The sequence below is a fragment of the Camelina sativa genome, chromosome 13 (genome assembly GCF_000633955.1).
Source record: "Camelina sativa cultivar DH55 chromosome 13, Cs, whole genome shotgun sequence".
Classification (NCBI taxonomy): Eukaryota; Viridiplantae; Streptophyta; class Magnoliopsida; order Brassicales; family Brassicaceae; genus Camelina; species Camelina sativa.
In genome coordinates, this window is record NC_025697.1 from 2,774,284 (window position 1) to 2,802,136 (window position 27,853).

Sequence of the window (27,853 nt, forward strand, 5' to 3'; positions counted from 1 at the left end):
TGTTTGATACAAAAGAGACTCTGACTATGCCCTTTGATCCGCAAGTTCCCAAAGCGCAACAACAACCGATCCTTGAATTGAAACCAGTTGGAGAAGAGCAACCTGTTAACCTCCCAGTTGTACCAACCCAAGGCATCACCCGCGAGATGAACCGAGACCAGATCCAGCTTCTCCCTGTCATTAAACCCACCAATCCGGAAATATCTCTCTACCAAAGCAATCCACTCGTAAATACCCTCTCCCTCAAACACAGGCATCTCAGAGTTTTTCAACAGATTCTCACGAGATCCAGGGTTAAAATCACAAGGTTTAGAGTCAGCGGTAGAGGGAAAAACCTGTTTATGGACGTCTTGAGAACAAGAGTGATCGACGAAGCTCAATGTCGGCGAGCCGTGATGCTCCTCAGGCGGAGGAAGACGGAGCAAGAGCTTTTCCACCATTTGATGAAGCTGCTTGGAACGCGACCTTTCCTCGTGAAACTGAGTCATAAGCATGTTGATGCGGTCAAACAACTCGGGAATCGGATCCGAGTCAGAACCCGGCGACACCGCAGACTAAATCGGCGACAACTGAGATTCGAGCACCATGATTGCACGAACGCAGCGAGAGAACGATCCGGGTCACGAAGGCACCAATTTGATAAGACTGAAAATTGATATCGGATATATTTAGCTCAATCGATATACAAAGCAGGTGTTTAGATCATCATCTTATCTAAATCACTTACTCTTAGATCCCACGCATGAGAAATTGTACATTCTAATGCATATCACATAAACATAACAACAGTTTCCTCATCAAAGTTTGAAGCTAAATTCTCTCAATTGAAAACCTATATAGCTATATATCCATCCAAACTCTAATCAGTTTTTGGATGAGTCTTACTGTTTCCCTAACATGTACTAAAAGTCTGAAACTTACTAGGAAATACAGATAACCTCNAAAGATGCGTGCCGTGATTATTTCCCTCGTGTTTATCGAGTTAAAAGATAGAGATGAGATGACGGAGAAACGTAAGTTGAACACTGTTCTCTCATTCAAACAAGTAAGGTATCTAAAACAAAGAGATTACATATTGTACAAATCTTTCATAAAAATCGTTTGAACTTGATATTTTAAGTGATTTGTGTGAAATTTACAAATCTTATGTTATTCAATTATGAATTTTAAAAAGTATATTAAAATTCACTGTTATTGAACTGATGATTTAAAAATCTACTTTAAAATCTATTGTTATTGAACTGATTATTTAAAAATCTACTTTAAAATCCACAGTTATTCAAAACAATTTTGTGGATTTGAATTTTAATGTTTTTTTAGGATTCTGGAGGATTTGAGAGGATTTGTTTAGTTAAAAATACAGAAATCTAAATCTCATGGTTTTAGGTGGGATTTGAAAGAATTTTACAGAAAAGCATATCAACTTTCCTAAAATCTATTAAAATTCTAAATTTCCTAAATCCCATCAAATTCTCCAAAATCATAGTTTGAATACACCCCCTTAATGCTTGGACTTTTTGTACTGGGATACCTCAATAATTGGTTTCAAGCTCTTACAGTACAAAAGGGAGATAGATATAGTGGAATCAAAAGTCTTCAAGAAGAGTTGAAGGCTATTGATAATGAAGATAAGTCTTACGAGTCTTTTTGGCTTTGGGAGAGTTAGGACTTAGGAGACATCTATACAGTTTCTAGGATCTTGATTGCAGTATAAGATCAAGATAACAAAGAAACGTTTCTCAACCTCCACAACTATAGTCGAGATCTCTTGGCTCGTCCAACATACAGAGAGACAGAGCCGTATATATACCGTTTAATGCCTTTGTAATACATCCATATGGTGTAAACTCAGACATAGTTAATTAAGTTAGAAGAGAAACAACATCTTTTCGTATACGGTAAAAAAAAAAAGCAAGGCCGGAACTATAGCAAAAAGATTAGGATTTTAAATTTGATTAAATCACCAACTCATAGAGAAGAGTGTATACAAATGTATCCGAATATTAACAGAATGCATGATATTGGTCTATGCTTCATCTCATCTTTACACAACATATATAATCCTATGCTAGCCCCCTAAGAGGCACTACTTGTTGGAACAGAAGACGCCTCCGGCTGAGCCTCACTGGCCATAGTTTCCGGCAGTGAGGGTTCTTGCTGAGTCACCGGTGGAGTTTCTGGTAGTGAGGTTTCTTGCTCGGCCACTGGCGGAGCATCTGTGACGGAGGGGGCAAGAATTTCTGAAGTCTTGAACTTGTTGATGTAGTAGCTAAGAGACGGACCACTGTAATCCACTGGTTTTGGTCGAGACGGGGGCTCTTTGCCGACTTGGAGGAGTATAGAGGAAGCTGAAGCGATTGCAATAAGGGCAATGCCTGCTACGATTGCTGCTGTGTTCTCAGCCCCATCAGATGAAGATCCTGCAGTACCTGAGCTTATCGCGCTCTCTGCAACATATACTGCAGGCTAAAGTGACAAGAAAAGCTAATTCTTCAGCAAAAAGCAATACAATTCAGCCAAGAAGAAAAGAGTCAACAGAATTAGATCAAGAATCCCATCTTAAGAAGATGCAGGATTTGCATAACATATTTTGTCGCAAGCTAACACATCTTCTGTGGAAGTGGAGATCGATGACAGAATAATGAAGCAAATACAAAGAAAACCCAAAAAATAATATATATCAAAGGAGACCAAATATAACACCAAACTGATAAGATCAAGAAGCATAATTTTCTTTCTTATCCTTGATTCAGCAATTGCAGTGAAGAACCTAAGATCAAACTCAAAGAAAGAGCCAAATGTATCTTGCAAATTAGTAGAAGAGATTTCCAAAAGGCTCACAAAACAAGCTAACTGGTCAAAGACCCCTAAATCTCTTGTTGTTGTTATGCATCCACTACATTCTAATGCATATCACATAAACATAACAACAGTTTCCTCATCAAAGTTTGAAGCTAAATTCTCTCAATTGAAAACCTATATAGCTATATATCCATCCAAACTCTAATCAGTTTTTGGATGAGTCTTACTGTTTCCCTAACATGTACTAAAAGTCTGAAACTTACTAGGAAATACAGATAACCTCCCTCCTAAAACAGTGGGGATAGATAGATAGATGGGAGAATGAAAGAGGTACCAACCTCAATAGAGTAAACATTAGTCTGACCAGCAGTATCTTTCTCAACATAGCCAGTCCAACCACGAGGCTTCCGAGGTGGGAATGTTCCCACCACTTTAGTCTTCTCTCCAGCTAACCATTCCATACTCACAGTTCCAACCTGTTGTGTGTTTCAGCCACCAAACCCCCCATCAATAACATCACTTCAATTGTAAAAAGGAACCCACTTTTGTAATAACTTCAATTCATAAACACCAATTCTATTGAAGGTTTCACTAAGTAACCATTCTTGGAGACTTAAATACTAAAATCTTATAAGAAAAGTCTGACTCTTTGTAAGAACCCAATAGCAAAGAACGAAGCAGATACAGATTCAAAGCTTCTTGTTAAAAGAGAAGGGATTGAGTTACCTCTTTCTCGGGAGCACATTCTTCGGCATTACAATCAGCATCATCAGAAGAAGCTCTGACGACGGAGACGAGAAGTTTCCGTCCGCCGGACTTTGAATTGAGGAATCTGACAAGAGGTTTGGGCGATGCAAAGACGTAGCCGTTTGGGGATAGCAAAACGTTCGACATGGTTTGATCAGTCAGGTTCGGAGGAGATTCTTGGGTTTGTTTGTTTGTTTGTTCTATCTTTCTCAGAAACAGAGAAGAAGATAAAGAGAGAGAGGAAAGCTGTGTGGTGGGCTTTTTCACTAGCCTTACTACGCGTGTAACTGCCAAACCCACAAATTATTATTTTTATTACCGAACCGAACCAACCTTAATTCATCACAGTATGATTAAACGGTCTATTATTTTGTTTTTTCATAGTAATAGACCTTGTTTTTTTTTTTTTATGTGTCTACACATTTTTGGTATCTCTTTTCTTTTATTTTTCTTCTTCCACTTTTAATTAGTTCTTTTAAAATTTCCACTAGATTCAGTTTACCATAGTTTAATCATTACAGCTAGACCTTATGGGGTAGTGCTTACTGCTTAGCCACTATCCATTGTATTGTATCATGAGCATGTGGGGTTCAGATTTACACACTTTCCCGTTGTGGGATAAAGGAAATGTATACAAATTATAACACATATCCTCATAATGTAGTGAACCAAGTGTGTGGCACTTTTGTTTAGGTGACAGATATGACACTCAAGTTTTAACCATGTTTATGTGTTTTAACAAGAAAACTTAAATGTCGTATACAGAATTTACAAAGCCACGTACAGCCCTAAGCTTTAGAGTGCGGGATCCTTTTGAAAACTATGAGCTGAATGAAACTGCCGCGCGCTTTTTCTGTGTAACAATCGCGAGAATATCCTTTAAATTTTGATCATTGCGCTAATTTTTTTGTTTTTAAGTTTGCATACCGTAATTTAAGGACCAAATATATAGTTTCATTATTTGATTAGTTAATTAAGACCCGAATCTCTAGAGAATTCAAGAACAATTTAAAAACCATAAAAATGACTAGATAGCATAGCACAAATGCTACACACCACCGCCCTCTAAGACTGGTGAAGCAAACAACAAGAGAAAGGACAAAAATGAAACACACAAATAACACAAACAAACAAGTCTCTGCATAAATATGAGTAGGCTCTTATTGTCTCATTCATCTTTCTAAGAGCATCGTTCACGTGCCAAACCGAGCCGTCCATTGGGAACGTCGATGAGGACACGGTAGTTCTGCTGCTGCATGCTCGCGATGACATTGACGACAGAGTTTACGTTTTCCGGCGCTGCGGCTATTGCCAGGCACGACGTGCTCCCGGCGGTGCTGTGTAACATCAGGTTATCAGCGGGCAACGTCATGTTCACTCCCTTGAACATGAATGTTATCGTCGGCACCGTGACTTGCCCTGTGTAGCACGTGTCGAAACCTCCGAGTGACGTCACCACGGCGGTATGTGGCTTCACGCGCTTCCTGAACTCGTTCCTCACTGCCTCGTATACCGGTTTAGCCAGCCGCGTGTACACAGTCCCTACACATCAAATGGTTAAATCAATTTATGAATAGTACTATATAACCAATTAAACCGCCAAACCAAAACACAAATAAAACACATTAATGAACTAAACCGAAGCCAATAACTCAATATTAAACCGGAGTATTTATAAATATTTATTAATCTACTAATTTTAAATTTTAGTATCAGCATAAAAAAACCGTTAATAAACCAAACAAATAAAACCGGGGAAGAGTAATTAAATACCGGAGTCAAAGATGGTTCCAGCGCCGGTAGAAGGATTAAAAGCAATAGCTGCCGGAGGTAAATCGACGACTTTCCGACCGACGCGTATCGCGACGAGGTTAACGTAATACAAAGAAGACCTTCTAGGGTTTTTAAGAAGTGGAGTGTACTTCACGCGCAGGGGCTGGGAGGTAGGACCGAGTCTGAGCGAACCGGAGAAGGCCAGAGACCTGAAACTTGGCAAACAGTAAGAGAAAGTGGACTTGTAAATGGACTGAGCCTGTGACATGAGTGAGAGTGGGCCTCTACCCAAGCCCAACAAGCCTTGTGGCGGTGGGATGGTGCTTCCACCGGCGACTTTGTTGACGCATCCGAATGTAAAGGCTTTGATCGGGTCGGAGGCGAGGCGGATCGTGTCCTGGGAGAGGTTAGCCGCAATGGAGGAGCTTCCGTAAGTGAGGTTGAACGAGCACGCGCGTCCTCCGCACGTGGGGTTCGGAACCTGCAAACAAGTGTTCACGTGAATGTTAATGACTTAGTGCAGTGCAAGTGTAGTGTGACCATCGTGTCGGTCGAGTTTTGAGTGGTTCTGTAATAACCCGTGAACGTTATTTTGGAATGTGGGTGGGGTTGTCAATTATAACCACGTGGGACCTACTCTCTGTAAAAACTTTTTTGAATTTTTTTACGTAATAAAATAGAGACTGTTCTTTTTACATTCATATATTGATTAACTAAAGTCTAGATCTGCTACTGTGTTCATTTGAGGACAGCAATAATATTCTCATGCTCCAATTTTTAAGATGAAAACAAATCGCAAACAATATACTATATATGTGTGCCATACTCATGAGCTAGATACTTTTTCTATTATTTTTAATATGACTTGTTCATTAATAATGTTATAATGTTAGTGTGAGAATATAATTGATTAATCAAAAAACATTCCAAAAACATATTTATTATATATGTGTGTAAGCGTAGGTGTGTTATCAGTTATGTATTGTAGTACAAATTATACCTGTTTACACTGAGGAGCGCTGCAGCTAACGTTCTTGAAGGAGGTGGACTTGGCGGGAGAAAAGGCTGTGTTAGAAGGACAGCCAACGCAGCCTGAGCAAGGAATCCAAGCCACGTCACTGCTGGTGTCCATGGCTAGGAGCAGTGTCTGAGCCGGAGTTCCGATCAAAACCTTGACAATGTACGTGGTGCTCTGCAACATTTGACGCCCTGAGGCGATGGGGACAACAGATCTCTTGGCGACGAGGTTGCCCAAGTACTCGAGACGTGCCTGGTCTTGAGCCAGCGTTTTCAGCACACGCGCTTCCCATGAGAGTGGGGATGATGATTTGAAAGGGGAGCAAGGGCTGTCTATGTGGAAGATTCTTAGGGTGGAGCCTTGGTCTTGAGTCTTGGTCAGGTCACAGTTTGGGTGGTTTAACCCAAGTGCTAATGGGACGATGAAAAGAAGTTGGAGGAAAAAAACAAGACTAGACATTGTATTATGATGTGCTTTTGTGTTGGATGGGATATTAAATGGGGTTGGCATGAGAGGGTATATATAGTGGTCTGAGCTATAGAAAATGACCAACCACATAAAATCAAAACTATATTAAACTATTAATTATATATGATACAAATCAAGGACTATTTCCGGTTTGTTAGGTTTTAAATTCGAATCAGGCGGGGTAACAAAGGTTAAGTTAAAACGCTCTAGTATTTCTGTTGGAACAGATTATTTATTTAATCTATCAATTTTCGTAATAGTCAAATTTTCCATAACAAGGGAACTATTGTTTATTATTTCATAAACACCGTAAAATGTTGTGATGTAGGGTTTTGCTAAATCTTCATAATACACAAATTTTTCATTCTTGAAAAAGATTAGGTTGGAATGGAAATGGTTTTGGTATTTGATAGAGTGTATATAGTGGCATGTTTGATTTTATGTGGTTGGGTTTTAGGGTGATAAAGCTATACTCTATTAGTGTTTAATGTTGTTTTTTTTGGTTTCTAGTTGCAAACATTTGAAGCTAATACATTGCAGAAATTTTGACTTATTAAAAAATGTTTTTGTCTTGGTTTAGGTCTTCGCAGGAACATCTTTTTTTTGTTGGACTGTCTATAAGAAGTAAGAACAGTAATAATTGTTAGAGCATATACCTAAAACATTATCCTTAACCTAATTGCCCGATCCGTTGGGAAAGACGTATTTTCAGCATACAGCAATCACCGGTTTGGAACAACCAATTTCAACCGTACATCTAGCTCTTCAAGATTTTGTTCCGTCTCTTCCTTTCCTCAGTCCTGCCTTCGAGAGTTGGACCTTCAACAACGTTACACTGTACATGAGATAAAAGCAGTTGCAGAGTTCTAAAGTTTTGTTTATTTATTTAGTTGCTAGTTGCTACCTTTCTAAACTCTGTACATTTTGACTTATGTGATCTTAGAATGATTTTTGGGGAGTGTATTCTCAGTGTCTCTTTAGAGGGAAAAAATCTAAGATATTGATCCGAATCTTTTCCATAATTTATTTAATTCTCTTAACCATACCGTATTTTCGAAGAGAATATTCTCCCAATTCAAGCCGAGATATTATCTCAAATTATATACATATTTCTTTTTCTGAATAAAACAAGTGGGTTATGCAGAAAAAACACTTTAGAAAGAGTGACTGTGATTGTCAATCACTATAACCACTTCAGAACCATCTAAAATAGAGAATTGTTGCTCTTGTTTCTTGCAGAAGCTCCAATAATGCAGACCGGTTAAAACTTCGGTGCTGGTTTAGTTATTACACCTTATTTTGTAAGCATGCCATTATTACTCTTTTCTTTTTGTTTGTAAAAACTGGTGTCGGCCAATAATGTAATTTATTCGTCTGTTTCTTTACTCTTCCGATAGTGCAGAAGTTACTTTTCTTGAGATTTCCACTACTTCTGTGGGGTATAAGCTATTGATGGGCAGCGTATAATAAGGAAAAATATACTTGTCTCCCACATGATATATAAAATAGAACATGGTTAGTGTATTTTGTGATGAACTTTTGACAAAATAGAACATGGTTAGTGTATTTTGTGATTATTCTTTTTAAAAAAGTATTTATCTATTCAACAAAATGTGTTTATACAAAGATTGGGCTGATCACAAAAGGGCCCAAAATCGTATGTGATACGGTTCGGTTATTCGATTGCCACTCCGTTCACTTCATGACTCACGCTCCTTCAATATAGAATCTGATGAAGAACACGTACGCACATATGTATATGAACAAGCTGACAAGGTAAAATTAATATAAGACCTGAATGATAATGTGACTCGAAGTGCAATACCGATTTGATTGTATGAGATATTAGATTCAGAAGTGGTACTATACTGGATATAACATTATGAATGATATATAACTAGATTTAGCCTATTTAGATCTTTCACCGACAAAAATAAAATAAATAACTAGATTTGTAATCAAATAACCGTTTGAAAGTAATTTGACAAAAAAAAAAACAAAAAAATCTAGCTTAAAAATGTGATTATGAAATATCTTGGAATGCGATTCACATTTTTCCTCAATAAAGAAGAAGAAAAGAAGTGATTATGTGAAATCCCGNAAAAAAAAAAAAAAAAAAAGAACTGATTCCACAATTTCTTAATGAGGCCACAGTTTTTCACAAAAACATGAATCATTAACCTTTTTGTAAAAAGCCTTGCTCCCTTTTCTGAAAGGGGTAATGGGTGAATCAATTAAGGTGAAGGACCGGGTCCGGAAGACAAATATAGAGGCAAGTAAATGATTTCGCTTATCTAGATCTTTCGTAATGGGTTTGCTTTTGGCCCTTGACAAAATAGTTTATTTGATGCCTAAATGAAGGCCAAGAAGAAACATTTCAGTTAACATTTACTTCTAAATCTTTATATTTTGCAACTGAAGCGGTCAATGAAACTCTTGCAGTAGTTTTGTAGATTAAAGAGATTATACGTGGCCACTTTCAACTTGTTTTAGTGAAAGAGCTTTGGCTAATTAAGGTGGATTATTGTATAGTAAAAAAATAAAACTACTCTTTTCTTTCGTGTTAAGAACTTCAAGATCTAATTGATAAGATAAATTTACAATTGAATTAGTAGTGATCGTCGCTTGAAATTCGTACACACACCAAAAGATATGTACAGCCATGTCTATTTAATAAAAATGGTTGTACAATTGAATAGTTAAACACTAACTTCAAGGACTACTACTAGTACTAGTTTATTTTGTCGGTTTCCGCGCTAAAATATTAAAACCTTCAAATAGAATCTCTAAAAAAATAATCAAGAGTCAATGGTCCATTATAATTAATACAAGAAGATGGAAAGATTTTGGAAGGGTATTACATAATTACATAACCAATTTATAATATACATGTGTGAGAAAAATTAATATTGTGCAGGACCATTTAATTGCTTTCCCGCGGACTACGTCAAACTTGTCCCCTTCTACTACAAACTGATCTCTTCTTCTTATTCCACATTTTGATCTACTCTCTCTCTAGCTCGCACTCTCTTAACTTTCCAAATATATGTCTCCGATAAGTCCTCCGGCCAGTGGGGTTGGGCTAGGCTATGGCATCGCCATTGCCGTAAGCATCTTGGTTCTCATTTCCTTTATAATGCTGGCCTCGTACATCTGCATAAGGTCAAAATCTACAGGAAGAGATGAAGCTATGACGAGTGACGGAGTTCTTGAATGGCCGTCGCCCGCGGCTGTGGTGAAACTTGGTCTAGACCGGCCGGTGATAGAGTCATATCCAAGGATCGTGTTGGGAGATAGCCAGAGATTACCGAGGCCCAACAACGGCCCATGTTCGATATGTTTATGTGATTACGAGGCTAGAGAACCGGTTCGGTGTATACCGGAATGTAACCACTGCTTCCACACTGATTGTGTTGATGAGTGGCTCCGGACTAGTGCTACGTGTCCTCTTTGTAGGAACTCACCGGCTCCGTCTAGGCTAGCCACGCCTTTGTCCGATTTGGTCCCACTTGCCTTTCAAATCAGGTGAAGGGTTGGTTAATTAATCACTTTTTCTTGTTTAGCTCCCTCCTTTATGTTTCGAGATTTGATGAAATTAATTTAAAATTTGTTATACTTAAATTTGAATTTGAAAGCTCAATAAAATTCGTAAATGATCTAACGCTTTTGTGAAAATAAATAACTTAGGATTGTTATTTTGTTGCATGAGTTTGCTGCGATTGTGACTCATCATGATCAGCCTTTGGATCTACATTTAGCTCACTCAACTTGAAATCTGTACATTTACGAGGCTAATCACATATTTGTACAGATTTCTGTGCTTTGATATTGGGATCTCCACTTTAATTTTGGGAATAAGGGTTTAATTTCCTCTTTTTTTATATATTTTTCATTCTACGCAAGTGAAATATAGCAAATTAGCAATATATATACAACTTATTTATTATATACTATCACATTCCAATAAAAATAATTCTGAAGAGAAATTGAATATTTATATTTATTAATTTTTTTCGTTTTTTATGTCGTTAAATTTACTTTGCACATGCTTCAAAAATAGTTTTAAAAAGTGGATTACTCTGTTCCTTACATTGGATGCTCTCAAGGACGAACCAGCCCAAATAATAAGTATAGTGTCATTTACGAGCAGTAAAGCGATAATTGATACGTATTTGGTGAAAATCCTTAATCCTCAATATGGTTGAAAGCCTTCGTATTATTTTTGAAAAGAAGGCGTTAAATTAAGTTGGAGCTCTTTGTTTAAAAAAAAAAAAAAAAAAAAAAAGGAAAAAAAAAGTGGGAGCTCTAAACTCACATCCCTCTCACATATAGGTCAATATAATCAATATTAAAAGACAAAATACTGATTCGGCTTAAGCAGTCTTTAGTTTTATTCTTCTCCTTAAATAGTGCATGCAATAATTCATGGCGCTTGAATAGTCTTCTTCAAAGGTGTTTCCGATAGTGGTACGCTGATCACAATCGTAGAGAGCATAGAGTTATCACCTTCCGAGATTTTCATTTCAGTTCCACTAGCTTCCACATCCTCAGTTACTTTACTGTTCAATTCAGTCTTGGTGGGTTCACATATAGTCACTTGATTCTCCTTTTGCTTTCCCCATAAGACCGCATACAATCCAATTACAATCAGTACTGCACCAATCACCCTGCATGACACAAACAATTGATAAGCCTTTAAGTGAGATATTCATCATAACTATGCATGGAGATCAAGGAGAAAAATAGGCAGAAGTAGAATTTTTACCCTCCAAGGAAGATCTTTTCTGCCAAGACAAAAGAACCCATGACAGCAACGATAACCATCATTAAAGGACTAAAGGCAGTAGCAAACACAGGTCCTCTTTTCTTCATCACTATCCCTTGCACATAGTATGAGATACTCGATGCCACAATCCCCTATTTTTATTTATCAATCTATTAGAATTAGTATATAAAAAATATGATCGAATATATATGAAAATATTAGAGAAGCTAATAATATTACAGAGTAAGCGGCGGCAAGAAGGTTCATGTCCCAACTAATTCTCCAAGCAGAAGGGTTGTGTTCCATCACAAACGTCACTGCTACTGCTTGTATTGTTCCGATGAAGCAAATTAGTGTTGTTAGAGATAGTTGATGCTTCGCGTACGTCTTTAGTATTCTTGCCTAGTCACATAAACCAAAACCAAATTAGAAAAAGAGCGAATATATAATTGTAAAGTTGTTCTTTTGACGTAAACACAAAAAAGCAATACTAAAGAGAGAATCTCGAGTTTTTTACTCAAATTTTCTCTTTATGTGCGTACATACCTGTAGGACGAAGAGGGATGCCCATGCGAGTGTTGCTAAGATGAGGAGGATGGATCCTTTGAGAAAATCCTTATCACTTGAGCTCTTAGACGACGCCGTCTCATTGTCTTCTTGAAGGTGCATATATTTGGTCCAAAACAGCTCAACGATAGGTCCCTTGTAAATTGTCATCACCATCGCTCCGCCCACTGTTACCACCGTTCCGCCTATTTTCGCTTGACACCACAGTTTCTTCACGTCCAACATCTCCATCCTATATATTATCACAATTAGTACGTAGTGTTTTTTAGAATTAAATTATTACCGTTTAAAACCACAATTGTTACGCGCTTAGAAATATAAGTTTGTGAACANCAGGTCCTCTTTTCTTCATCACTATCCCTTGCACATAGTATGAGATACTCGATGCCACAATCCCCTATTTTTATTTATCAATCTATTAGAATTAGTATATAAAAAATATGATCGAATATATATGAAAATATTAGAGAAGCTAATAATATTACAGAGTAAGCGGCGGCAAGAAGGTTCATGTCCCAACTAATTCTCCAAGCAGAAGGGTTGTGTTCCATCACAAACGTCACTGCTACTGCTTGTATTGTTCCGATGAAGCAAATTAGTGTTGTTAGAGATAGTTGATGCTTCGCGTACGTCTTTAGTATTCTTGCCTAGTCACATAAACCAAAACCAAATTAGAAAAAGAGCGAATATATAATTGTAAAGTTGTTCTTTTGACGTAAACACAAAAAAGCAATACTAAAGAGAGAATCTCGAGTTTTTTACTCAAATTTTCTCTTTATGTGCGTACATACCTGTAGGACGAAGAGGGATGCCCATGCGAGTGTTGCTAAGATGAGGAGGATGGATCCTTTGAGAAAATCCTTATCACTTGAGCTCTTAGACGACGCCGTCTCATTGTCTTCTTGAAGGTGCATATATTTGGTCCAGAACAGCTCAACGATAGGTCCCTTGTAAATTGTCATCACCATCGCTCCGCCCACTGTTACCACCGTTCCGCCTATTTTCGCTTGACACCACAGTTTCTTCACGTCCAACATCTCCATCCTATATATTATCACAATTAGTACGTAGTGTTTTTTAGAATTAAATTATTACCGTTTAAAACCACAATTGTTACGCGCTTAGAAATATAAGTTTGTGAACATATTTACGTACCGAAATAAAACGGCTAAGATAAAGGTCATGGCCGGAAGCATGTTACTCATGGCGCACGAGAACGTGGGCGACGTATATTTCAACCCCATATAGTAGAAGTTTTGGTCGATCACCGGCCTGTAAAATTTGTTTATCGTATAAAATGTTAACTTTCTTTCTTTCTTTGTTTTTTTTTTATTTTTTATTTTTTCCAAAGGAAACGTAGTTAAATAGAGACATTGAATAAGTAACAACCCGAGAAGGCCTAGAATGAATAGTTGCATGAAAATGGTGAACGTTATTTTCGGCTGAGCTTTCCTGTAGAAAATATAAAATCCGGAGTTAGAAACAAATTACAATTTTTATCTTTTATTGGTGAATAAGAAATTAAAGAATGTCATAATGAAGAAAAAAGTGGATATAATTACCTTTCGAAGAAGAAAGCAAAGGGTGCGATAACGGCGGTGGCGATTGCATGGCGGTAGACGACAAGGACATAGTGGCTCATACCGGTGTTGAGGGATATTTTGGTAATTATGTTCATTCCGGCATACCCAAACTGGAGAGATATCATGGCGAGGTAGGGTTTAGAGGTTGTGAGAAAGCTCTCACAGCTACTAAGCTCCTCCATCGACATGATGTTTTAATGTTGTGTTTGAGTAAAAAAACTGTGGTAGTGGTCTTATGTATTTATAGTAAAACGCAACGCAGTAACTACATATAGTTTTCTATTTGTTAAATTATTTCTAGGTTCTTGGTTGACATCACTATCTCACCTCCCCTCTATAGTCATTGGGACTCATATACAGGTCGAATCCCCTTTAAATCATAGATAACCAGTCGAAATACTATGTACACTTCCATTAGGCAAGTTATGAAATTATGAAACGAATCTATCAATATCGATCCGTCCTCGTGATCAATAGCTAATTTACCAAAAAATGAGTTAGGCGAGGAATGGTCTAATAAATCGCTAACTAATGTAGGTATTAAATTTATTTTTCTCTTCTAATCTTCCAAGTACATGATTTTGAGGGACACATAATTGTTACATAAGTTAGAACAATATCATCAAATTTCGACCTACACAACTCAACGTTCAAGGTTCTAGCCAATAAATAATCAAAAACGGACATTTGATTTTAGTAGCTAAAAAGATACCTAGAGTGTGATAATGCACTTTTGCATGATTCGAGAAGAAACAGAGTTGTTTATTGGGGGGAAAAAACGGGGGAAAAGAAATGGTAGGGCAGGGGACACGTGGAAGGTAATGGGAGGGTTTAAGAGGAACATGTAAGGCATCATTGTAGTGACTCTTGAGGTAAGCAAATAAATGACATAGAAGGCATTAAGGTGACATGAAAGTTAAATCTTCGAACTTAGACCATTTGATAAATATAAAATCATCCAAAAGCTAAGTTACCCCTTCACAAAAGTAAATAACTATTTCTAATCAAACGGCTAGAATCACATCTTACAGGAAATTGAGACACGATGTATCAATTTTGAGTGAGTAAGGAGGATGAGTAGAAACGGTTTCGTGTCCTCACAAAGTTGGAGTGTGAAATGATGAATTATTCAAGAAAGGTCCGCTACTGAACATTGATAAATGATTAGTACAAATATAATATAAGTGTATAGACATAAATCAACATGTTGAGATGGCTGGAAGCCTGGAAGTTCTTACGCTTAGTAATAACACTGGACTAGTTCATAACACATAATATTGATATAACATAAGAAAATTCAAGTACTTTTAGAACGTTAAATACTAAGTTTCATGTCACTTGGACAGTGACAAATGGTAAGGTAAGAAGAAGAAGAATCTCCGTTGTTGATCTCACTGTTGCTTGAACCACGATCCTCTTGGGTTGGAGTGGCTGCACCCATTCTCTGCGGGTCCATTGATGGGTAATAAGGTCTGTATTGGTTAGGTGTTGGCGTGTGCATATAGTACTGTTGCATTGGTGGGGGTGGTTGATTCTGCTGCTGAGATATAACGGCTACAGTGCCCTGTTGCTGTTGGTATGAACCACTTTGATCAGGTTTGGGCATCTTAGGTCTTCCCCATGTGAGTTTTAGCCTCTGACCGTTAACAACTAGCCTGTTGGAGAGCTCTTGAATGGCCTTCTCTGCTCCTTCTCGGGTTGTGTATGTGACAAACGCATATCCTTTCTCGGCCAAGACTCTGATAGATTCAATTTCTCCATAAGCATAGAATTGGTTATGTATGTCCTGCTCGAGGATACTCGAGTTAAGTCCACCGTTGTAAAGCGTTTTGATGCTTTCATCCTCTGGTGGTTTCAAAGTGCTCATCTCACCAGCTTTTCCAAGTAACTTCATCGCGACTGGATCATTAACACTGCGAATGTGTACAAGATTTGAGAAGACAACTAAACCGTCTAAACAAAGTCAAGCAATATAGAAGAAAATAGCTTACCCATAATAACGATCTTTGATGTTTTGATGGGATAGCTCTCCTGTTTTGGGCATCTCATGCCGGAATGCACATCCGGCACCTCTGTTACACTCACCAATGGTGTAGAAACTACAAACATGTGGTCGGTTCTTTTTATAGAATGGTGTTGTTCTTTGGAGCTTTGAAATAGTATCATTAGGTGGCATCTTGCCGAATGAAGAAGATTCATAATCCATCCCAGCTCTAGTCTACNAGAGAGAGAGAGAGAGAGAGAGAGAGAGAGAGAGAGAGAGAGAGAGAGAGAGAGAGAGAGAGAGAGAGAGAGAGAATCAAACTAACTTGGATAAGCCACCGTGAGGAAACTAGACTTAGTCATCATCAATCATTCACATAACCTAAGCAAACTCTCAAACCAAGAGCGACGTTGAAGTGTAAAAAAAAAAAAGAAAAAAAAAGAAGAATGAAAACATGGTCATACCTTTTGGTCATGATCCTCAGCAAAGTACTCTCTGTTGACATCGCTCTTAGGGATAGAGTCATGAGTACTGATGTTGAGTGCGGTGTCTCTGACCAGAACTGGAAGACTATAATCAAGATCCAGAAGACAGACTTGGCATACATGTTTCAGTTTGCAGCAAGTCTGACAGATTTCAGTCTTTTTGAATCTAGCATTCCGGCCAGGCTGCCACCTAAAAACCGTGAAAGGGCGTGTACATATCTTGCATTCCTTATCATAATTCGCTCGGGTCTACATATAAACTAACTTCAATCAGAAGTTGAAGGAAAAAAACGTGCAGTGCAAGGTATAATAAATTTGAACCTATATGACTAGCTAGACGAATTAGATAACTAGCTAAACTTAAATTACTCTAGTATACAAAAAGAAAAGAAAGTAAGAGAAGGAAGCGAGAAATCAACATTCGCACGTACGGATTGTCACCGAAGCAAGATTCGCAGGTGATTAGGAAATCGGAGCGTTCCCATTCATCGGCTCCATGATCTCTCACTATTCGGTTAGCAATTATCTTCGATTTCTCGCTATCAATCTTGTCACGGTACTTCTAATAGGGACGACAAAGTCCAAATCGAATTGGGATTTTGCGTCTTAAAGTTCTAAGATATAGCAAAAAAAAAAAAATGTTAATTTAACTTTTTCTTAATTCAAACCTCTAACCTAATGGGCTATTAAATTGGACCCATCAGGGTTAGACTTTTAAGAAATAATAACACTGTTAATTAGACTTACTTAAAGAGAGCTTACAATAATTTCTACATACAAAAAAATGCAGGAAAAGAGCAAGAGACAAAAGATACATTTTTTTCTACATAATCAGACTTGTTAATTATATACTACTCTATTTCAATCCTAGATCATGTTTCCTACTAATACCAACGTCAATAACACTAACGAGGCTGTGGTCTCAGTATCAGCTTTCCTCCTCGTCATAATCTTCTTCGTCTTCGTCTAACCTCTTACTCATATTAGCAAGTTGCACTGGATCGATATTGCCCATATTCGGGATGGACCAACACGGATATTCCTCTCTCTTCGTTTCCCTGGAGGCTGTGATTACTGGCAGCTTTATCTCGACGTCGAGAGATTGTGTGTTCAGATCAAAACCCCGACCCAACCCTGAGTTTGTGTCGTTGTTACCTTCTTCGGGACTTTGCAGCTGTTGCTTTGTCTGGTAAGACCGCTCATCCACATCCTTCTTCTCACTGTCATGTTGTTGCGGTGGTGCATGCATCTTCATTTCGTCTTGAGTAAATGGTGGTGCTACTAATATGGTTGGATCTATCTCCATCTCACGATGATGAAAAAGCTCTCGTTCCGATGTTTTTGCACCTCGTCCACGTCCCCTTCCACGCCCTCTGCCTCTACCCCTTCCACTGGTTCCCGCATGTCCCATCTCATGCTGCAGTGTTCACAAAATATGAAGCATCACATCAAGACACATTCATAAACCAACAAAGAAAGACAATAGTGAGCAGAAGAATCGCTCACCACTTTGGTTTTCTTTAACTCCTCGTCACTATCATTAATTTCATCACCCGGCGGCTTCCTGACCAACCAACCAGAAAAGTGAATCAGCTTGAAACATAGTCTTGAAAAATAAACCAAGAACATGGAACTACGAAATGTTAACAAAGATCAAACCTTCTCTTAGAGATACTGCGGTCATCCATGGCTACATCAGCATGGCCTTGACTGTGACCATGCCCATGGCCATAGTCAGGAACTTTGCTAACAACTTCCCTTAGAAAGTCAAACACGTTGTATCTTTCGACACAGTTTTTTCTGTAGAGAATAAACAAATCAATGAATTGGGATGTGGAATTATAAAAAGTGATGAACACAATGAAGGCTAGAGAAAAATGTAAAGAAATAAAGTTCTGTGACAAAAAACTAGTTACATGCTATAGTAGCTTAGTGACAACAGGTTAGTTGATAGCTATAGCATCTGGAAAATAAAGTAAATTAGAATCGTTTTTGGCAATGAGCAGCGTGCAGTGAGAAGCAATAAGAGATCAACTTACAGGTGAAGTGAGCTGACGGTCTTGGCTCCACGTTGAAGAGTAATTTCATAAGTATGATCACAAAGGTCTTGTAAGAATAATTCCAAAGCTTTTGCTGTAATAAGTAAGTAGATGAAAAGTTAATGAAAAACATTAAACAAGTCCAATACATAGTAGGTAACAATATAGGAGGTAATGTGTGATTCTGACTCACAAACTAAGACAGGAACCGCCAAAGCAATCTTGCCAACATCCTCATCAGCTTGCATTATTTTCTTTATACGAGCCTGAAAATTCGCAGAGATAACAAGGAAGTGAGGGTAAGTATCTCCGAGGCACAAAGCATGATTAAAAAGAAACACTAGGCAGATGGTATTTGTGCACAAACAAGAACACACTACAGAGCATAAAGTCTATCAAAAGCTACTTGAAACGAAATAATTTTAAAGTGATGATGAATTGATTCGAGCGGTTTGCGACAATAAAAACAAAACTCCTCTGCATTCAATAGAGGACCTTGATGATGCATGCCACTAAAATAGACAAAATCCCAAAACACTAACTGGGTCACATATCAAGACATCGAAACAGAGACAAACATACAAACTCAACACAAAAATACGATTTTTTTTTTTTTTTTGGGTCATCAAAATCGTAGCAAAAGTATGAAACTTTGGAACAACCAAATTGATTCAATAAAGCCAAAAGACACGAGATTAAAAACCCAAAAAGAAAAAAAAAACTTACAGCCGGGAAACGAGTGTCGAGCTTCTTCCTCATGATATGTTTGTTGAATCCCAGAGAAAGAGAAGAACGAAACACACAAAAGTACTTGAGATTCGAAATTAAAGAAGGCAAAACCAAATCTTTACTATTTATTTAACATGGAATAATTTTTTTTGTTTGTTTGCATGAAAGGAGTTGGTGGTGGATGGCCACAACATCCACAAAACCAGATCTAACGACGATTTCTTCCTCCTCTCACTCCCGAATTGTTCGTCCGTACAACATCATCCCCCACGATTTAACCATATAATATAAAATCAATTAAAAATAAGATTTATAGAAAAAGACGAAATTACCCTTTTCTCGGATTCAAGCTTAAAAGAAACAAAAAAAACTCAGGGTTTTGTTCAAACTACTCCGTTCGTTAGAGGTTCTGCTTTTGTGTGAACAAAGGAACGAATAAACGTCCGAGTCTTCTTTTGGACAGAGATGATTCTGTCTATGTTTTCAAAGGTTCATATCCCACATGTTGAAAAAAAAAAGACTATGTAAAGGATAAAGAACAAAAATTATCTTTGAAAACCGAGACAAAGTCATCTCTCCGAGAGAAGACTCGGACGTGTTTTATTGTTTCATTAGCCAAAATTGTGCAAGGGAATTGGTGACTAGGGTTTTGGATGAAGGTAATGAGACATTTATATGCAAGCTAGATATACCAAAAGCCATTTTCTTCGTTACTTAGGAAAACGAAACGTCAATTACTCTCAGTCAAACGTCAATCGTTTTATCTTCCTAATCAGTTTTAATGTCTCATTTCTTATATTAATTTTCTATTTTTTATTTACAGCTTTTGTTAGTAAAATTCATAATTGTGATTTATCCCCTTTCTCACCCACTCCGGACAACTAAATCTTACTGCTGCTATTGTATCTCGATCAAATCTTCTGTCATTCATATACGGTAGTACTCAAAGAACACAATACACTTCAAAACTTCACGCCAAGAGCTCAAAGGTATAAAAATAGCTCGTAATTGTTACAACAATCAACTATCTCTACAATTTTTTTTGCTAGGCTATATATGTAAAAAACAATCTCAACTTTTGTCTGTTTTCCTTTCCTCTGCTTTTGTTTGTCACAGCTATCGTTCGTTTGAGGTTTCATTGATGCTGCTTCTGTTTCAGCTGAGGCCGCGAGAGAGTTTCTCGTCTTATTTGTGTTCCTTGTGCTTGCTTCTGTTTTCTATGCAGTTTCGCACTACAATGGTTCTTGCTCTTCTTGTTCATCCTGCGGTAACTGCTCTTCTTTCTTCTCCTTCTCTCCTTGCCAAACCCAAACAATATCTGCCAGAGCAGGCCTAAGATCCTCCTCCACTAGCTTCTGATACTCTATTGTATCCCCATTACATTTCTTCACTTCAACCAGGTGAAACGTAGGCGTCACTTGGAATATCTCTGCATCCATCGTCAAAACTCCTTTCCTTCCTTCTTTTAACCGTTCCAGTTTGAACAAGCCTGCGTCTTGCTTTCTTATCTTCAGCTTAAGGCACTTGGCAACATCCTCTAGCTTAGAAATGATCTCTGAAGCAGGTTTCCGAGATGCGAATCTTGATTCTCTCTTGTCAAACAAGTCCCCGAAAAGTCCTCCCAAATCAAAACCCATAGACAAGGCGATAATATCAAAAGCGTTCAAGTTTGCAAGCTGAGGCGGCTCGTGGCTTTCTCCGTTACCACTTGGACCTGCACCTCCAGCAGCTTCCACTGGATTATTAGCAGCAGCCTCTCTGACTTGTTTCTCCATCTTTCTTTGCTTCAACTGCAAACCTTTTCTGAACCAAGAACTCTCCTTGATTTTGGCAATAGTGATTCTAGTCTCATGGTGAGGGTCCAACATCTTACACAAAAGTCTCTTTACTTCAGGAGCAAACCAGGTGGGACACTTGAAGTCTGCTTTACCTATCTTCCTATACATCTCCATGAGATTAGAGTCATGAAAAGGAAGATAACCAGCCAAAAGCACAAACAAGACAACACCACAAGACCATACATCAGCTTTAGTACCATCATAACCCTTTCGGTTAATAACCTCGGGAGCAACATAAGCAGGTGTACCACAAGTCGTATGCAAAAGACCATCTTGACGCTTGCAATCAGCAAGCGCACTTAAACCAAAATCAGAAATCTTGAGATTGTCATTATCATCCAACAAGAGATTCTCCGGTTTAATGTCACGGTGATAAACTCCACGACTATGGCAAAAATCAACCGCGCTGATAAGCTGGTAAAAATACTTCCAAGCAACGTCTTCTTTAAGTTTGCCTTTTGCAACCTTGTTGAAAAGCTCACCGCCTTTGCAATACTCGATGACAAAGTAAATCCTAGACTTGGTTGCCATAACTTCGTATAACTCAACGACGTTAGGGTGTTTAGCAATCCTCATGACAGAGATCTCTCGCTTGATCTGCTCGCTTAGCCCGACTCTCATAACCTTGTCTTTATCAATCATCTTGATAGCTACACCGTCATTTGTATGATTGCTCCTTCCGTAATACACTTTTGCAAAAGTACCTTGACCCAATAACCTCCCAACCTCGTATCTACTAGTTAATACACTTGGTTTGTTCTCCATCCTAATCTACAAAAACTTCAACTGCTCTGCTACCTCAGAATAAAAATTGTCTAAATGTAGCAACAAAGAAAGATCACGTTTTTGAATGTCAAAACAAAACAAAAAAAACACTTTTTTTTTTTAGTTTTGTTCTCACGGTTGATTGATCCTTAACTACTGGATTTGCAAAACCACAAAGCACAGCAAATGTATCAAGACTCAAAGACTTTTATTAACCACCCACTAGATCAGTATCGATATCTCTCTTGGCTGTAACAAAAAAGATTTGAGAACCCAATTGAAAAGAGAGAAAGGAAGAAGTATGAATATTACCTTTCTCTATATGAGATGAAGCCGAGTTGAGAGACGAATTCGAAACAAGAGAAGAGGAACAAGTTTGGATCTCTCTCTCTCTGCTTTGACCAGTGGACTCAGTTCTGCTCCTCTCTCTGTCTATCAATTTTTTTCGTCTTTTATTTATATTTTTCAGATTCTTATTTTATTTTGTTAATTAAAAAAAAAAAAAGAAAAAAAATCTAATATAAGATTTATTTATAATTTAATAATTGCGTGGAAGGTGACTAGACAGAGGGCATATGTTGCCCGTGGGATTGTCCACCTAATGCGCTATTATGCACCGTTGCGATCGTTTGCTTTTATTTTATTATCCCTTTTTGGTGATTTTATATGATTTTAAAACACTAATAAAGCCTCCTACTTTCTTTTTTTTTTGTCGACGATAAAGCCTTTTTGTTTTGTTTTTTTTTTGTGCCGACGATAAAACCTCCTATTTAATAACGCAGTTGATTGTTAAAACCAATTCGTAAAATCTCTAGGTTTGTCTTGGATTGAGCCTCAAATCATAATTATGAATTGAAGACTTGTACACCTCTCTGCTCGGGAAGATTCAAAATATGATTGTAGCAATTTTTAACTATTTTCTAATATTTTTGACTTATGTTAATTTTTTTTAAAACTATTCATCATATATTTAATATTTATAATTATAAACCATCATTCAAAGTTTAATATTTTTAACTATTTTGTCATAGCATCTCATGTAATTAATTACACACTGTAAATTTATAATTATTATAAAGCTTTTTCTATTATGAATTAGATTTTAAAATAAGCTGTAATGAACTATTTCTTAAGATGACAAAAAAAAATAGAATTATTTTCTTAATAGAGAATTTGTCAGAAATACCCTTTTTGAGACACTCTTTTTAAAAATAAACTTTTATTGAACATTTTCATTTTTTATTTTTTTTACACAATTACAATATATTAAATTAATTTGTATGATTGTTTTTAAGGTTTGAATTTTCTATTTTACATTTAGGGTATAGTTTTAAGTGGGTAGAGTTTAGTATTTGGAATTTAAGATTTATAATTTAGTTATTTTGTATAATAAAAATGGTTATTTTGAAAATGAACAACATGAAATGGTATTTTTGAAAAGTGACGTAGAAAAAGAGGTGTTTTTGAAAATATATCATCTTAATATCTATGAAAATATATATTATTTAAAAGTAACATACAGAACAAATCTTGAAATTTTATTATTAAGGATCACTTTCTACCACATCATAGATTTTAGTCTGTTTCATAACTTTTTCACTACAATTCAAACTTCATTTTATAAAAATAACCACAAAATGAAATTTATAAAAATATAAATCGACAGAAATATGGGTTGATAATGGTGCTAACTAATACAATCATAAAGTGTGGATGGGCCAAATTAGAATGAAATAGAACAAGTCTTTGAGCGAAGCTATATTTATTGAATTACCGTGTACCGACCACTAACTGATGAACATTCTCTTAAGTCACTCTCTATATACATGCATATGTGACCATGTCATAGTAGGTGGCTCCCCATGACTGACTTACTAATCTTGTCTTTATTTTACAGTTTCAAAAGATTTGATGTCGATGTTCTCCAAATAGAAACATAATTTATATAAAATAATGTACATTAAATAAAGCCACTAGGAAATTTTTAGATAGAGCAAATGATGGTGAGTGATGAATACGTGAGGACAAGGCTACCACCACCACAAACCAAAAACGCGTTTACTTCATTCTCTCTCCCCCGCACATCAACGACTTAACGTATCCATCGATGCATTTGACTTACCAGTTACCACGTTACTCTATTTTTACATACACAGCTCCACTTATTGAAGGACTAACTCTTTAGCACTTCCTTCCTATACAGCTATACTTTTTCTTTTCAATATAAAAAGTGCTGAAAGGGATTTATAAAACCAGGTATTTTTTATGTATATTATAAGACTTGACTTTACAGTTTCCATATCTTCAAAGTCATATCTTACCAACTCAGATTTCTAGCTAATATATGTATCCCCTATAACTTACAAATTGTGTACACAAATAGTGCACGTGACAAAGAACCCGAAATTGGGAAGCCAAGGCATGAGTTCATCGAGTCCCTTGACGGTGAAGAGATCGCAAGTGGTTATAGTGAAACCCTCAAATGCGACACCTGATGTCTCTCTTTCTCTCTCAACACTCGACAACGATCCTAACCTGGAATCCCTGGCCAAAACCATCTATGTCTACGCTCCACCATCCTCCAAAGCCGATGTCCACGATCCGGCTTCCCTTTTTCAGCAAGCTCTCGCTCATGCTCTTGTCTATTATTACCCTCTCGCCGGAAAACTTCACCGGGGATCCCATGACCATAGACTAGAGTTGAGGTGCAGTCCTGCGGAGGGAGTCCCCTTTGTTAGGGCGACAGCAGACTGCACTCTCTCTTCCCTCAACTATTTGGAGGACACGGATGCAGACTTATACCAACTCGTACCTTCCGACGTAGCTGTGCGGTCTGGTGGTTACAACCCTCTGGCTCTGCAGATCACTCTGTTTGCATGCGGAGGGATCACTTTTGCAGCGGCTCTCTCTCACTCCTTGTGTGATGGTTTTGGTGCGTCTCAGTTTTTCAAAGCCTTAACTGAGCTCGCAGAAGGAAAGAAACAACCTAGCATCATCCCCGTTTGGGACAGACACTGTCTCACCCCTAACAACTTTAGTGTAACCGGTATATATATTAATTAACTCACTATATCGAAATACAATAATTAGAGGCATTAAAAATCATCTTTAGTTTCAGATCAATATCAGTTGTCAATAAATAGATTGCTCCGTATATTAATTATATATATATATATATATATATATATATTTTTAAAAATTTATAATGCATGTGAGAGATTTCTAATTAACAATTGTACTTGTACATATATATAAGTAGGGCAAGTGGAGCAGGGACAAGCTCCCAAGCTGGTTAACTTCGAGGAGGCTTGCTCTCCTGTGGCAATTTCTCCCTACACACCAAGCAACGACATGGTATGTGAGATACTCAACGTGACATCGGAAGAGATCACTCAGCTCAAGGAGAAGGTTGAGGGGGAGGTCACAACTCTAGAGATTCTTGCGGCTCACGTCTGGAGATCAAGGTGCAGGGCCTTGAAGTTGAATCTCGATGGGACCTCTCAATTTGGAATGGCCGTGGGTATACGCCGCATCGTGGATCCACCGTTACCGGAAGGCTACTACGGAAATGCATTCGTCATGGCCAATATAGTCATGAAGGTTAGCGAGCTGAATAACTCACCGTTGTCCCATGTTGTGACTCTCATCAAAGAGGCTAAAAGAGCGGCGCTGGAGAAGAGTTACGTGTCGGAGCAGCTAAGAAAGATAGAGAGAAAGTTGAAGATGAAGGTAGCGTGTGAAGGAGGGAACGGTGCGTTATTTCTGCTCACTGATTGGAGGCACCTTGGACTGCTAAACAAAGTTGATTTTGGGTATGGAGGATCGTTGAGCATAATACCTTTGGTGTCTGATATTTGTATTTTCTTGCCGAGGAAGCACGGTGGTGTTAGGGTGCAAATCACATTGCCCAAACCTGCAATGGACAACTTCAAGGAACACATGATTAATACCCTATGCCTCTAGTATATAAAAATGATAAGTGGATGGATAATTCACAATATATTTTTTCTAATTACGAAAAGGAACCGCATGGTTTGTGTTTATTCATTTGCAAAAGTAATGAATATATTTACTGACCAATGATTTAGTGCCACCTCAGCAACAAATCATAGTGCCCGATCTTGGCTCACGTGTTACTTTGTGTTTTTTTTTTTATCGTCACGTGTAACAAAAACAAACAAAAATTTCCCAAAAACAAAGATGCATTAATTTAGGGTTTGAAACTCAGGGCCCTTGGTTAAATCACGAATCCAAATGGGCCTGTACTAACTAACTAAGCCCAATAGTTCTATACGCGATGGTTGGTTTTATTTTATTTTCCCCTTTTCGGTGGTTATATGTGATTTTTAAACGACAGTCTCCTATTTCAGTTTGTTTCATAATTTTTTCCACTAAAACTTTTTTCTTTTTTCACTAAAACTTAATCTTCATTTTATAAAAAGATCTGTAAAGTTCTAAATGTAAAAGAGATTTATAAAAATATACATTTAAGAGTTGAGAATGGTACAAATACGACAATCATAATTGAAGTGTGGATGGCCAAATTATAATCAAAGAAAACAAGTCTGTGAGACAAAGCTATATTTATTGTTGTAGATGCATGGTTTGGCGTCATAGGTTCATCATCATAGAAAGCGATATAACAAGGTGATTGAGGAGATCACTGGGATGCTTTGCACAGGTTGAAATTCAGAAAGAAAGATAACCCAAATGATTACTACAAACACTATTGCATATGGAGAAGACGAGCTGTTCTACATTAAATGGTACAACACATCATTTGAATTACCGTGTCCTGGCCACTAACTGATGATCATTCTCTTAAAAGTCTATCTCTATATATGTATGCATATTTGACCATGTCATCGTACGTGGCTCCTTATGACTGACTAAACAAGCCATTTATTTACTAAACTTGTCTTTATTTTACGGTTTCAAATTTTTTGATGTCGATGGTCTCCAAATAGAAACATAATTCTTTATAAGATAATGTAAATTAAATAAATACACTAGGGAAATATTTAGATAGAGTAAATGATGATCAATACTGATGAATACGTGAGGACAAGGCTACCACCACCACAAACCAAAAAACGCGTTTTCTTCATTCTTCTCTCTCCCCCGCACATCAACGTATCCATTGATGCATTTGGCTTACCACGTTACTCTATTTTTATATGTATAGCGCCAGTTATTGAAGGACTAATTCTTTAGCCTAGTACTTCCTACATTTTTCTTCAATATAAAATGTGTTGAAAGGGATTAGGATAAACCAAGCATTTCGTATGTATATAAAAATAAGACTTGACTTTGCAGTTTCCATTTCCTATCTTCAAAGTCATATCTTACCAAACTCACATCTCTAGCTAATATATCCACTATATTTTCTTATAAATTGTGTATATATATTTTACACACAAATAGTGCATGTGATAAAGAAATCGAGATGGGAAGCCAAGGCATGAGTTCGTCGAGTCCCTTTGTCGTGAAGAGATCGCAAGTGGTTATAGTGAAACCCTCAAAGGCAACACCTGAAGTCTCTCTTTCTCTCTCGACATTTGACAACGATCCTTACCTCGAAACCCTCGCCAAAACCATCTATGTCTACGCTCCACCATCCCCCAATGAAAATGTCCACGATCCGGCTTCCCTTTTTCAGCAAGCTCTCTCTCATGCCCTTGTCGATTACTACCCACTCGCCGGAAAACTTCACCGTGGATCCGACGACCATAGACTAGAGTTAAGGTGCAGTCCCGTGGAAGGAGTCCCCTTCGTTAGGGCGACTGCAGACTGCACTCTCTCTTCCCTCAACTATTTGGAGGACATGGACGCAGACTTATACCAACTCGTACCTTCTGACGTAGCTGAGCCGACTGGTGGTTATAACCCTCTGGCTTTGCAGATCACTCTGTTTACATGCGGAGGGATCACTCTTGCAACGGCTCTCTCTCATTCCTTGTGTGATGGTTTTGGTGCGTCTCAGTTTTTCAAAGCCTTAACTGAGCTCGCAGCAGGAAAGACACAACCTAGCATCATCCCCGTTTGGGACAGACACTGTCTCACCTCTAACAACTTAAGCATAAACGGTATATAACTAATTATATCCAACTATACTAATTAGAGGCATTAATAATCATCTTTAGTTTCGGGATCAGTTGACATAAATATATTTATATATTGTTTATAGTTTATTTATGATGTGATAGATTTCTAATTAACAGTTGTGCATATATATAAGTAGGGCAAGTGGAGGATGGACAAGCTCCCAAGCTGGTTGACTTCGGGGAGGC

The 27,853-nt window shown here is 37.6% G+C and overlaps 9 protein-coding genes and 1 pseudogene across 11 annotated transcripts in view; 3 read left to right on the forward strand and 7 right to left on the reverse strand.

Annotated features, from left to right (window-relative positions):
* Positions 1-488, reverse strand: part of LOC104737870 — a 3,857-nt pseudogene extending 3,369 nt beyond the window's left edge.
* On the reverse strand, positions 1,925-3,806 carry LOC104734715. The gene is made up of 3 exons (XM_010454347.2): positions 3,529-3,806; positions 3,141-3,278; positions 1,925-2,466 (listed from the first exon to the last, which is right to left on the reverse strand). The coding sequence occupies exons 1-3, from the start codon at positions 3,694-3,696 to the stop codon at positions 2,077-2,079; spliced, it is 696 nt and encodes a 231-aa protein (XP_010452649.1). The 5' UTR covers positions 3,697-3,806; the 3' UTR covers positions 1,925-2,076.
* LOC104734716 (aspartyl protease AED3-like) lies at positions 4,482-6,865 on the reverse strand. The gene is made up of 3 exons (XM_010454348.2): positions 6,323-6,865; positions 5,323-5,803; positions 4,482-5,091 (listed from the first exon to the last, which is right to left on the reverse strand). Exons 1-3 carry the CDS (start codon positions 6,848-6,850, stop codon positions 4,730-4,732), a joined length of 1,371 nt encoding a protein of 456 aa, XP_010452650.2. The 5' UTR covers positions 6,851-6,865; the 3' UTR covers positions 4,482-4,729.
* On the forward strand, positions 9,788-10,395 carry LOC104734717 (putative RING-H2 finger protein ATL69). The gene has a single exon (XM_010454350.2). The coding sequence runs from the start codon at positions 9,855-9,857 to the stop codon at positions 10,335-10,337; it is 483 nt and encodes a 160-aa protein (XP_010452652.1). The 5' UTR covers positions 9,788-9,854; the 3' UTR covers positions 10,338-10,395.
* LOC104737871 (WAT1-related protein At5g07050-like) lies at positions 11,232-13,911 on the reverse strand. The gene is made up of 7 exons (XM_010458124.1): positions 13,703-13,911; positions 13,530-13,592; positions 13,296-13,412; positions 12,932-13,184; positions 12,626-12,787; positions 11,574-11,725; positions 11,232-11,475 (listed from the first exon to the last, which is right to left on the reverse strand). The coding sequence occupies exons 1-7, from the start codon at positions 13,909-13,911 to the stop codon at positions 11,232-11,234; spliced, it is 1,200 nt and encodes a 399-aa protein (XP_010456426.1).
* LOC104737872 (zinc finger CCCH domain-containing protein 4-like) lies at positions 15,039-17,009 on the reverse strand. Its single transcript, XM_010458125.1, has 5 exons — positions 16,971-17,009; positions 16,612-16,754; positions 16,172-16,442; positions 15,715-15,941; positions 15,039-15,636 (listed from the first exon to the last, which is right to left on the reverse strand). Exons 1-5 carry the CDS (start codon positions 17,007-17,009, stop codon positions 15,039-15,041), a joined length of 1,278 nt encoding a protein of 425 aa, XP_010456427.1.
* On the reverse strand, positions 16,913-19,442 carry LOC104734718 (dr1-associated corepressor homolog). The gene is made up of 6 exons (XM_010454351.2): positions 18,958-19,442; positions 18,425-18,497; positions 18,232-18,325; positions 17,852-17,992; positions 17,699-17,756; positions 16,913-17,609 (listed from the first exon to the last, which is right to left on the reverse strand). Exons 1-6 carry the CDS (start codon positions 18,988-18,990, stop codon positions 17,121-17,123), a joined length of 888 nt encoding a protein of 295 aa, XP_010452653.1. The 5' UTR covers positions 18,991-19,442; the 3' UTR covers positions 16,913-17,120.
* Positions 19,868-22,002, reverse strand: LOC104734719 (CBL-interacting serine/threonine-protein kinase 2). Its single transcript, XM_010454352.2, has 2 exons — positions 21,876-22,002; positions 19,868-21,584 (listed from the first exon to the last, which is right to left on the reverse strand). The coding sequence occupies exon 2, from the start codon at positions 21,561-21,563 to the stop codon at positions 20,193-20,195; it is 1,371 nt and encodes a 456-aa protein (XP_010452654.1). The 5' UTR covers positions 21,564-21,584; positions 21,876-22,002; the 3' UTR covers positions 19,868-20,192.
* Positions 23,561-25,614, forward strand: LOC104734720 (spermidine sinapoyl-CoA acyltransferase-like). Its single transcript, XM_010454353.2, has 3 exons — positions 23,561-23,566; positions 23,901-24,609; positions 24,823-25,614. The coding sequence occupies exons 1-3, from the start codon at positions 23,561-23,563 to the stop codon at positions 25,524-25,526; spliced, it is 1,419 nt and encodes a 472-aa protein (XP_010452655.2). The 3' UTR covers positions 25,527-25,614.
* The window catches only part of LOC104734721 (spermidine coumaroyl-CoA acyltransferase-like), a 2,701-nt gene continuing 1,609 nt past the window's right edge, over positions 26,762-27,853 (forward strand). Inside the window, exon 1 of one of the 3 annotated variants that reach the window (XM_010454354.2) lies at positions 26,762-27,384. In XM_010454354.2, the coding sequence (XP_010452656.1) occupies positions 27,010-27,384 (375 nt within the window). In that variant the 5' untranslated portion in view covers positions 26,762-27,009. Of the gene's footprint in view, positions 27,650-27,853 lie in introns of all 3 variants that reach the window. The other 2 variants (XM_010454356.2, XM_010454355.2) reach the window with 2 other exon arrangements.

What these genes read in the sequence shown, in the direction of transcription:
- LOC104734715 (XM_010454347.2), bottom strand. Translation starts at nt 3,696, where the DNA reads ATGTCGAACGTTTTGCTATCCCCAAACGGCTACGTCTTTGCATCGCCC. An exon ending in AATGTGCTCCCGAGAAAGAG is followed by an intron (nt 3,279 to 3,528) that starts GTAACTCAATCC and finishes AACACACAACAG; the next exon opens with GTTGGAACTGTGAGTATGGA. An exon ending in CTAATGTTTACTCTATTGAG is followed by an intron (nt 2,467 to 3,140) that starts GTTGGTACCTCT and finishes TTGTCACTTTAG; the next exon opens with CCTGCAGTATATGTTGCAGA.
- LOC104734716 (XM_010454348.2), bottom strand. Translation starts at nt 6,850, where the DNA reads ATGCCAACCCCATTTAATATCCCATCCAACACAAAAGCACATCATAAT. An exon ending in GCGCTCCTCAGTGTAAACAG is followed by an intron (nt 5,804 to 6,322) that starts GTATAATTTGTA and finishes ACTTGTTTGCAG; the next exon opens with GTTCCGAACCCCACGTGCGG. An exon ending in TGGAACCATCTTTGACTCCG is followed by an intron (nt 5,092 to 5,322) that starts GTATTTAATTAC and finishes TTTGATGTGTAG; the next exon opens with GGACTGTGTACACGCGGCTG.
- LOC104734717 (XM_010454350.2), top strand. Translation starts at nt 9,855, where the DNA reads ATGTCTCCGATAAGTCCTCCGGCCAGTGGGGTTGGGCTAGGCTATGGC.
- LOC104737871 (XM_010458124.1), bottom strand. Translation starts at nt 13,911, where the DNA reads ATGTCGATGGAGGAGCTTAGTAGCTGTGAGAGCTTTCTCACAACCTCT. An exon ending in TTTGCTTTCTTCTTCGAAAG is followed by an intron (nt 13,593 to 13,702) that starts GTAATTATATCC and finishes TATTTTCTACAG; the next exon opens with GAAAGCTCAGCCGAAAATAA. An exon ending in GAAAAGATCTTCCTTGGAGG is followed by an intron (nt 11,476 to 11,573) that starts GTAAAAATTCTA and finishes TGTGTCATGCAG; the next exon opens with GGTGATTGGTGCAGTACTGA.
- LOC104737872 (XM_010458125.1), bottom strand. Translation starts at nt 17,009, where the DNA reads ATGTATCTTTTGTCTCTTGCTCTTTTCCTGCATTTTTTT. An exon ending in GACAATCCGTACGTGCGAAT is followed by an intron (nt 16,443 to 16,611) that starts GTTGATTTCTCG and finishes AGTTTATATGTA; the next exon opens with GACCCGAGCGAATTATGATA. An exon ending in ATCAAAGATCGTTATTATGG is followed by an intron (nt 15,637 to 15,714) that starts GTAAGCTATTTT and finishes ACACATTCGCAG; the next exon opens with TGTTAATGATCCAGTCGCGA.
- LOC104734718 (XM_010454351.2), bottom strand. Translation starts at nt 18,990, where the DNA reads ATGAGGAAGAAGCTCGACACTCGTTTCCCGGCT. An exon ending in TCGACACTCGTTTCCCGGCT is followed by an intron (nt 18,498 to 18,957) that starts GTAAGTTTTTTT and finishes GCGAATTTTCAG; the next exon opens with GCTCGTATAAAGAAAATAAT. An exon ending in AGTTAAAGAAAACCAAAGTG is followed by an intron (nt 17,610 to 17,698) that starts GTGAGCGATTCT and finishes TGAACACTGCAG; the next exon opens with CATGAGATGGGACATGCGGG.
- LOC104734719 (XM_010454352.2), bottom strand. Translation starts at nt 21,563, where the DNA reads ATGGAGAACAAACCAAGTGTATTAACTAGTAGATACGAGGTTGGGAGG.
- LOC104734720 (XM_010454353.2), top strand. An exon ending in TAACAACTTTAGTGTAACCG is followed by an intron (nt 24,610 to 24,822) that starts GTATATATATTA and finishes ATATATAAGTAG; the next exon opens with GGCAAGTGGAGCAGGGACAA.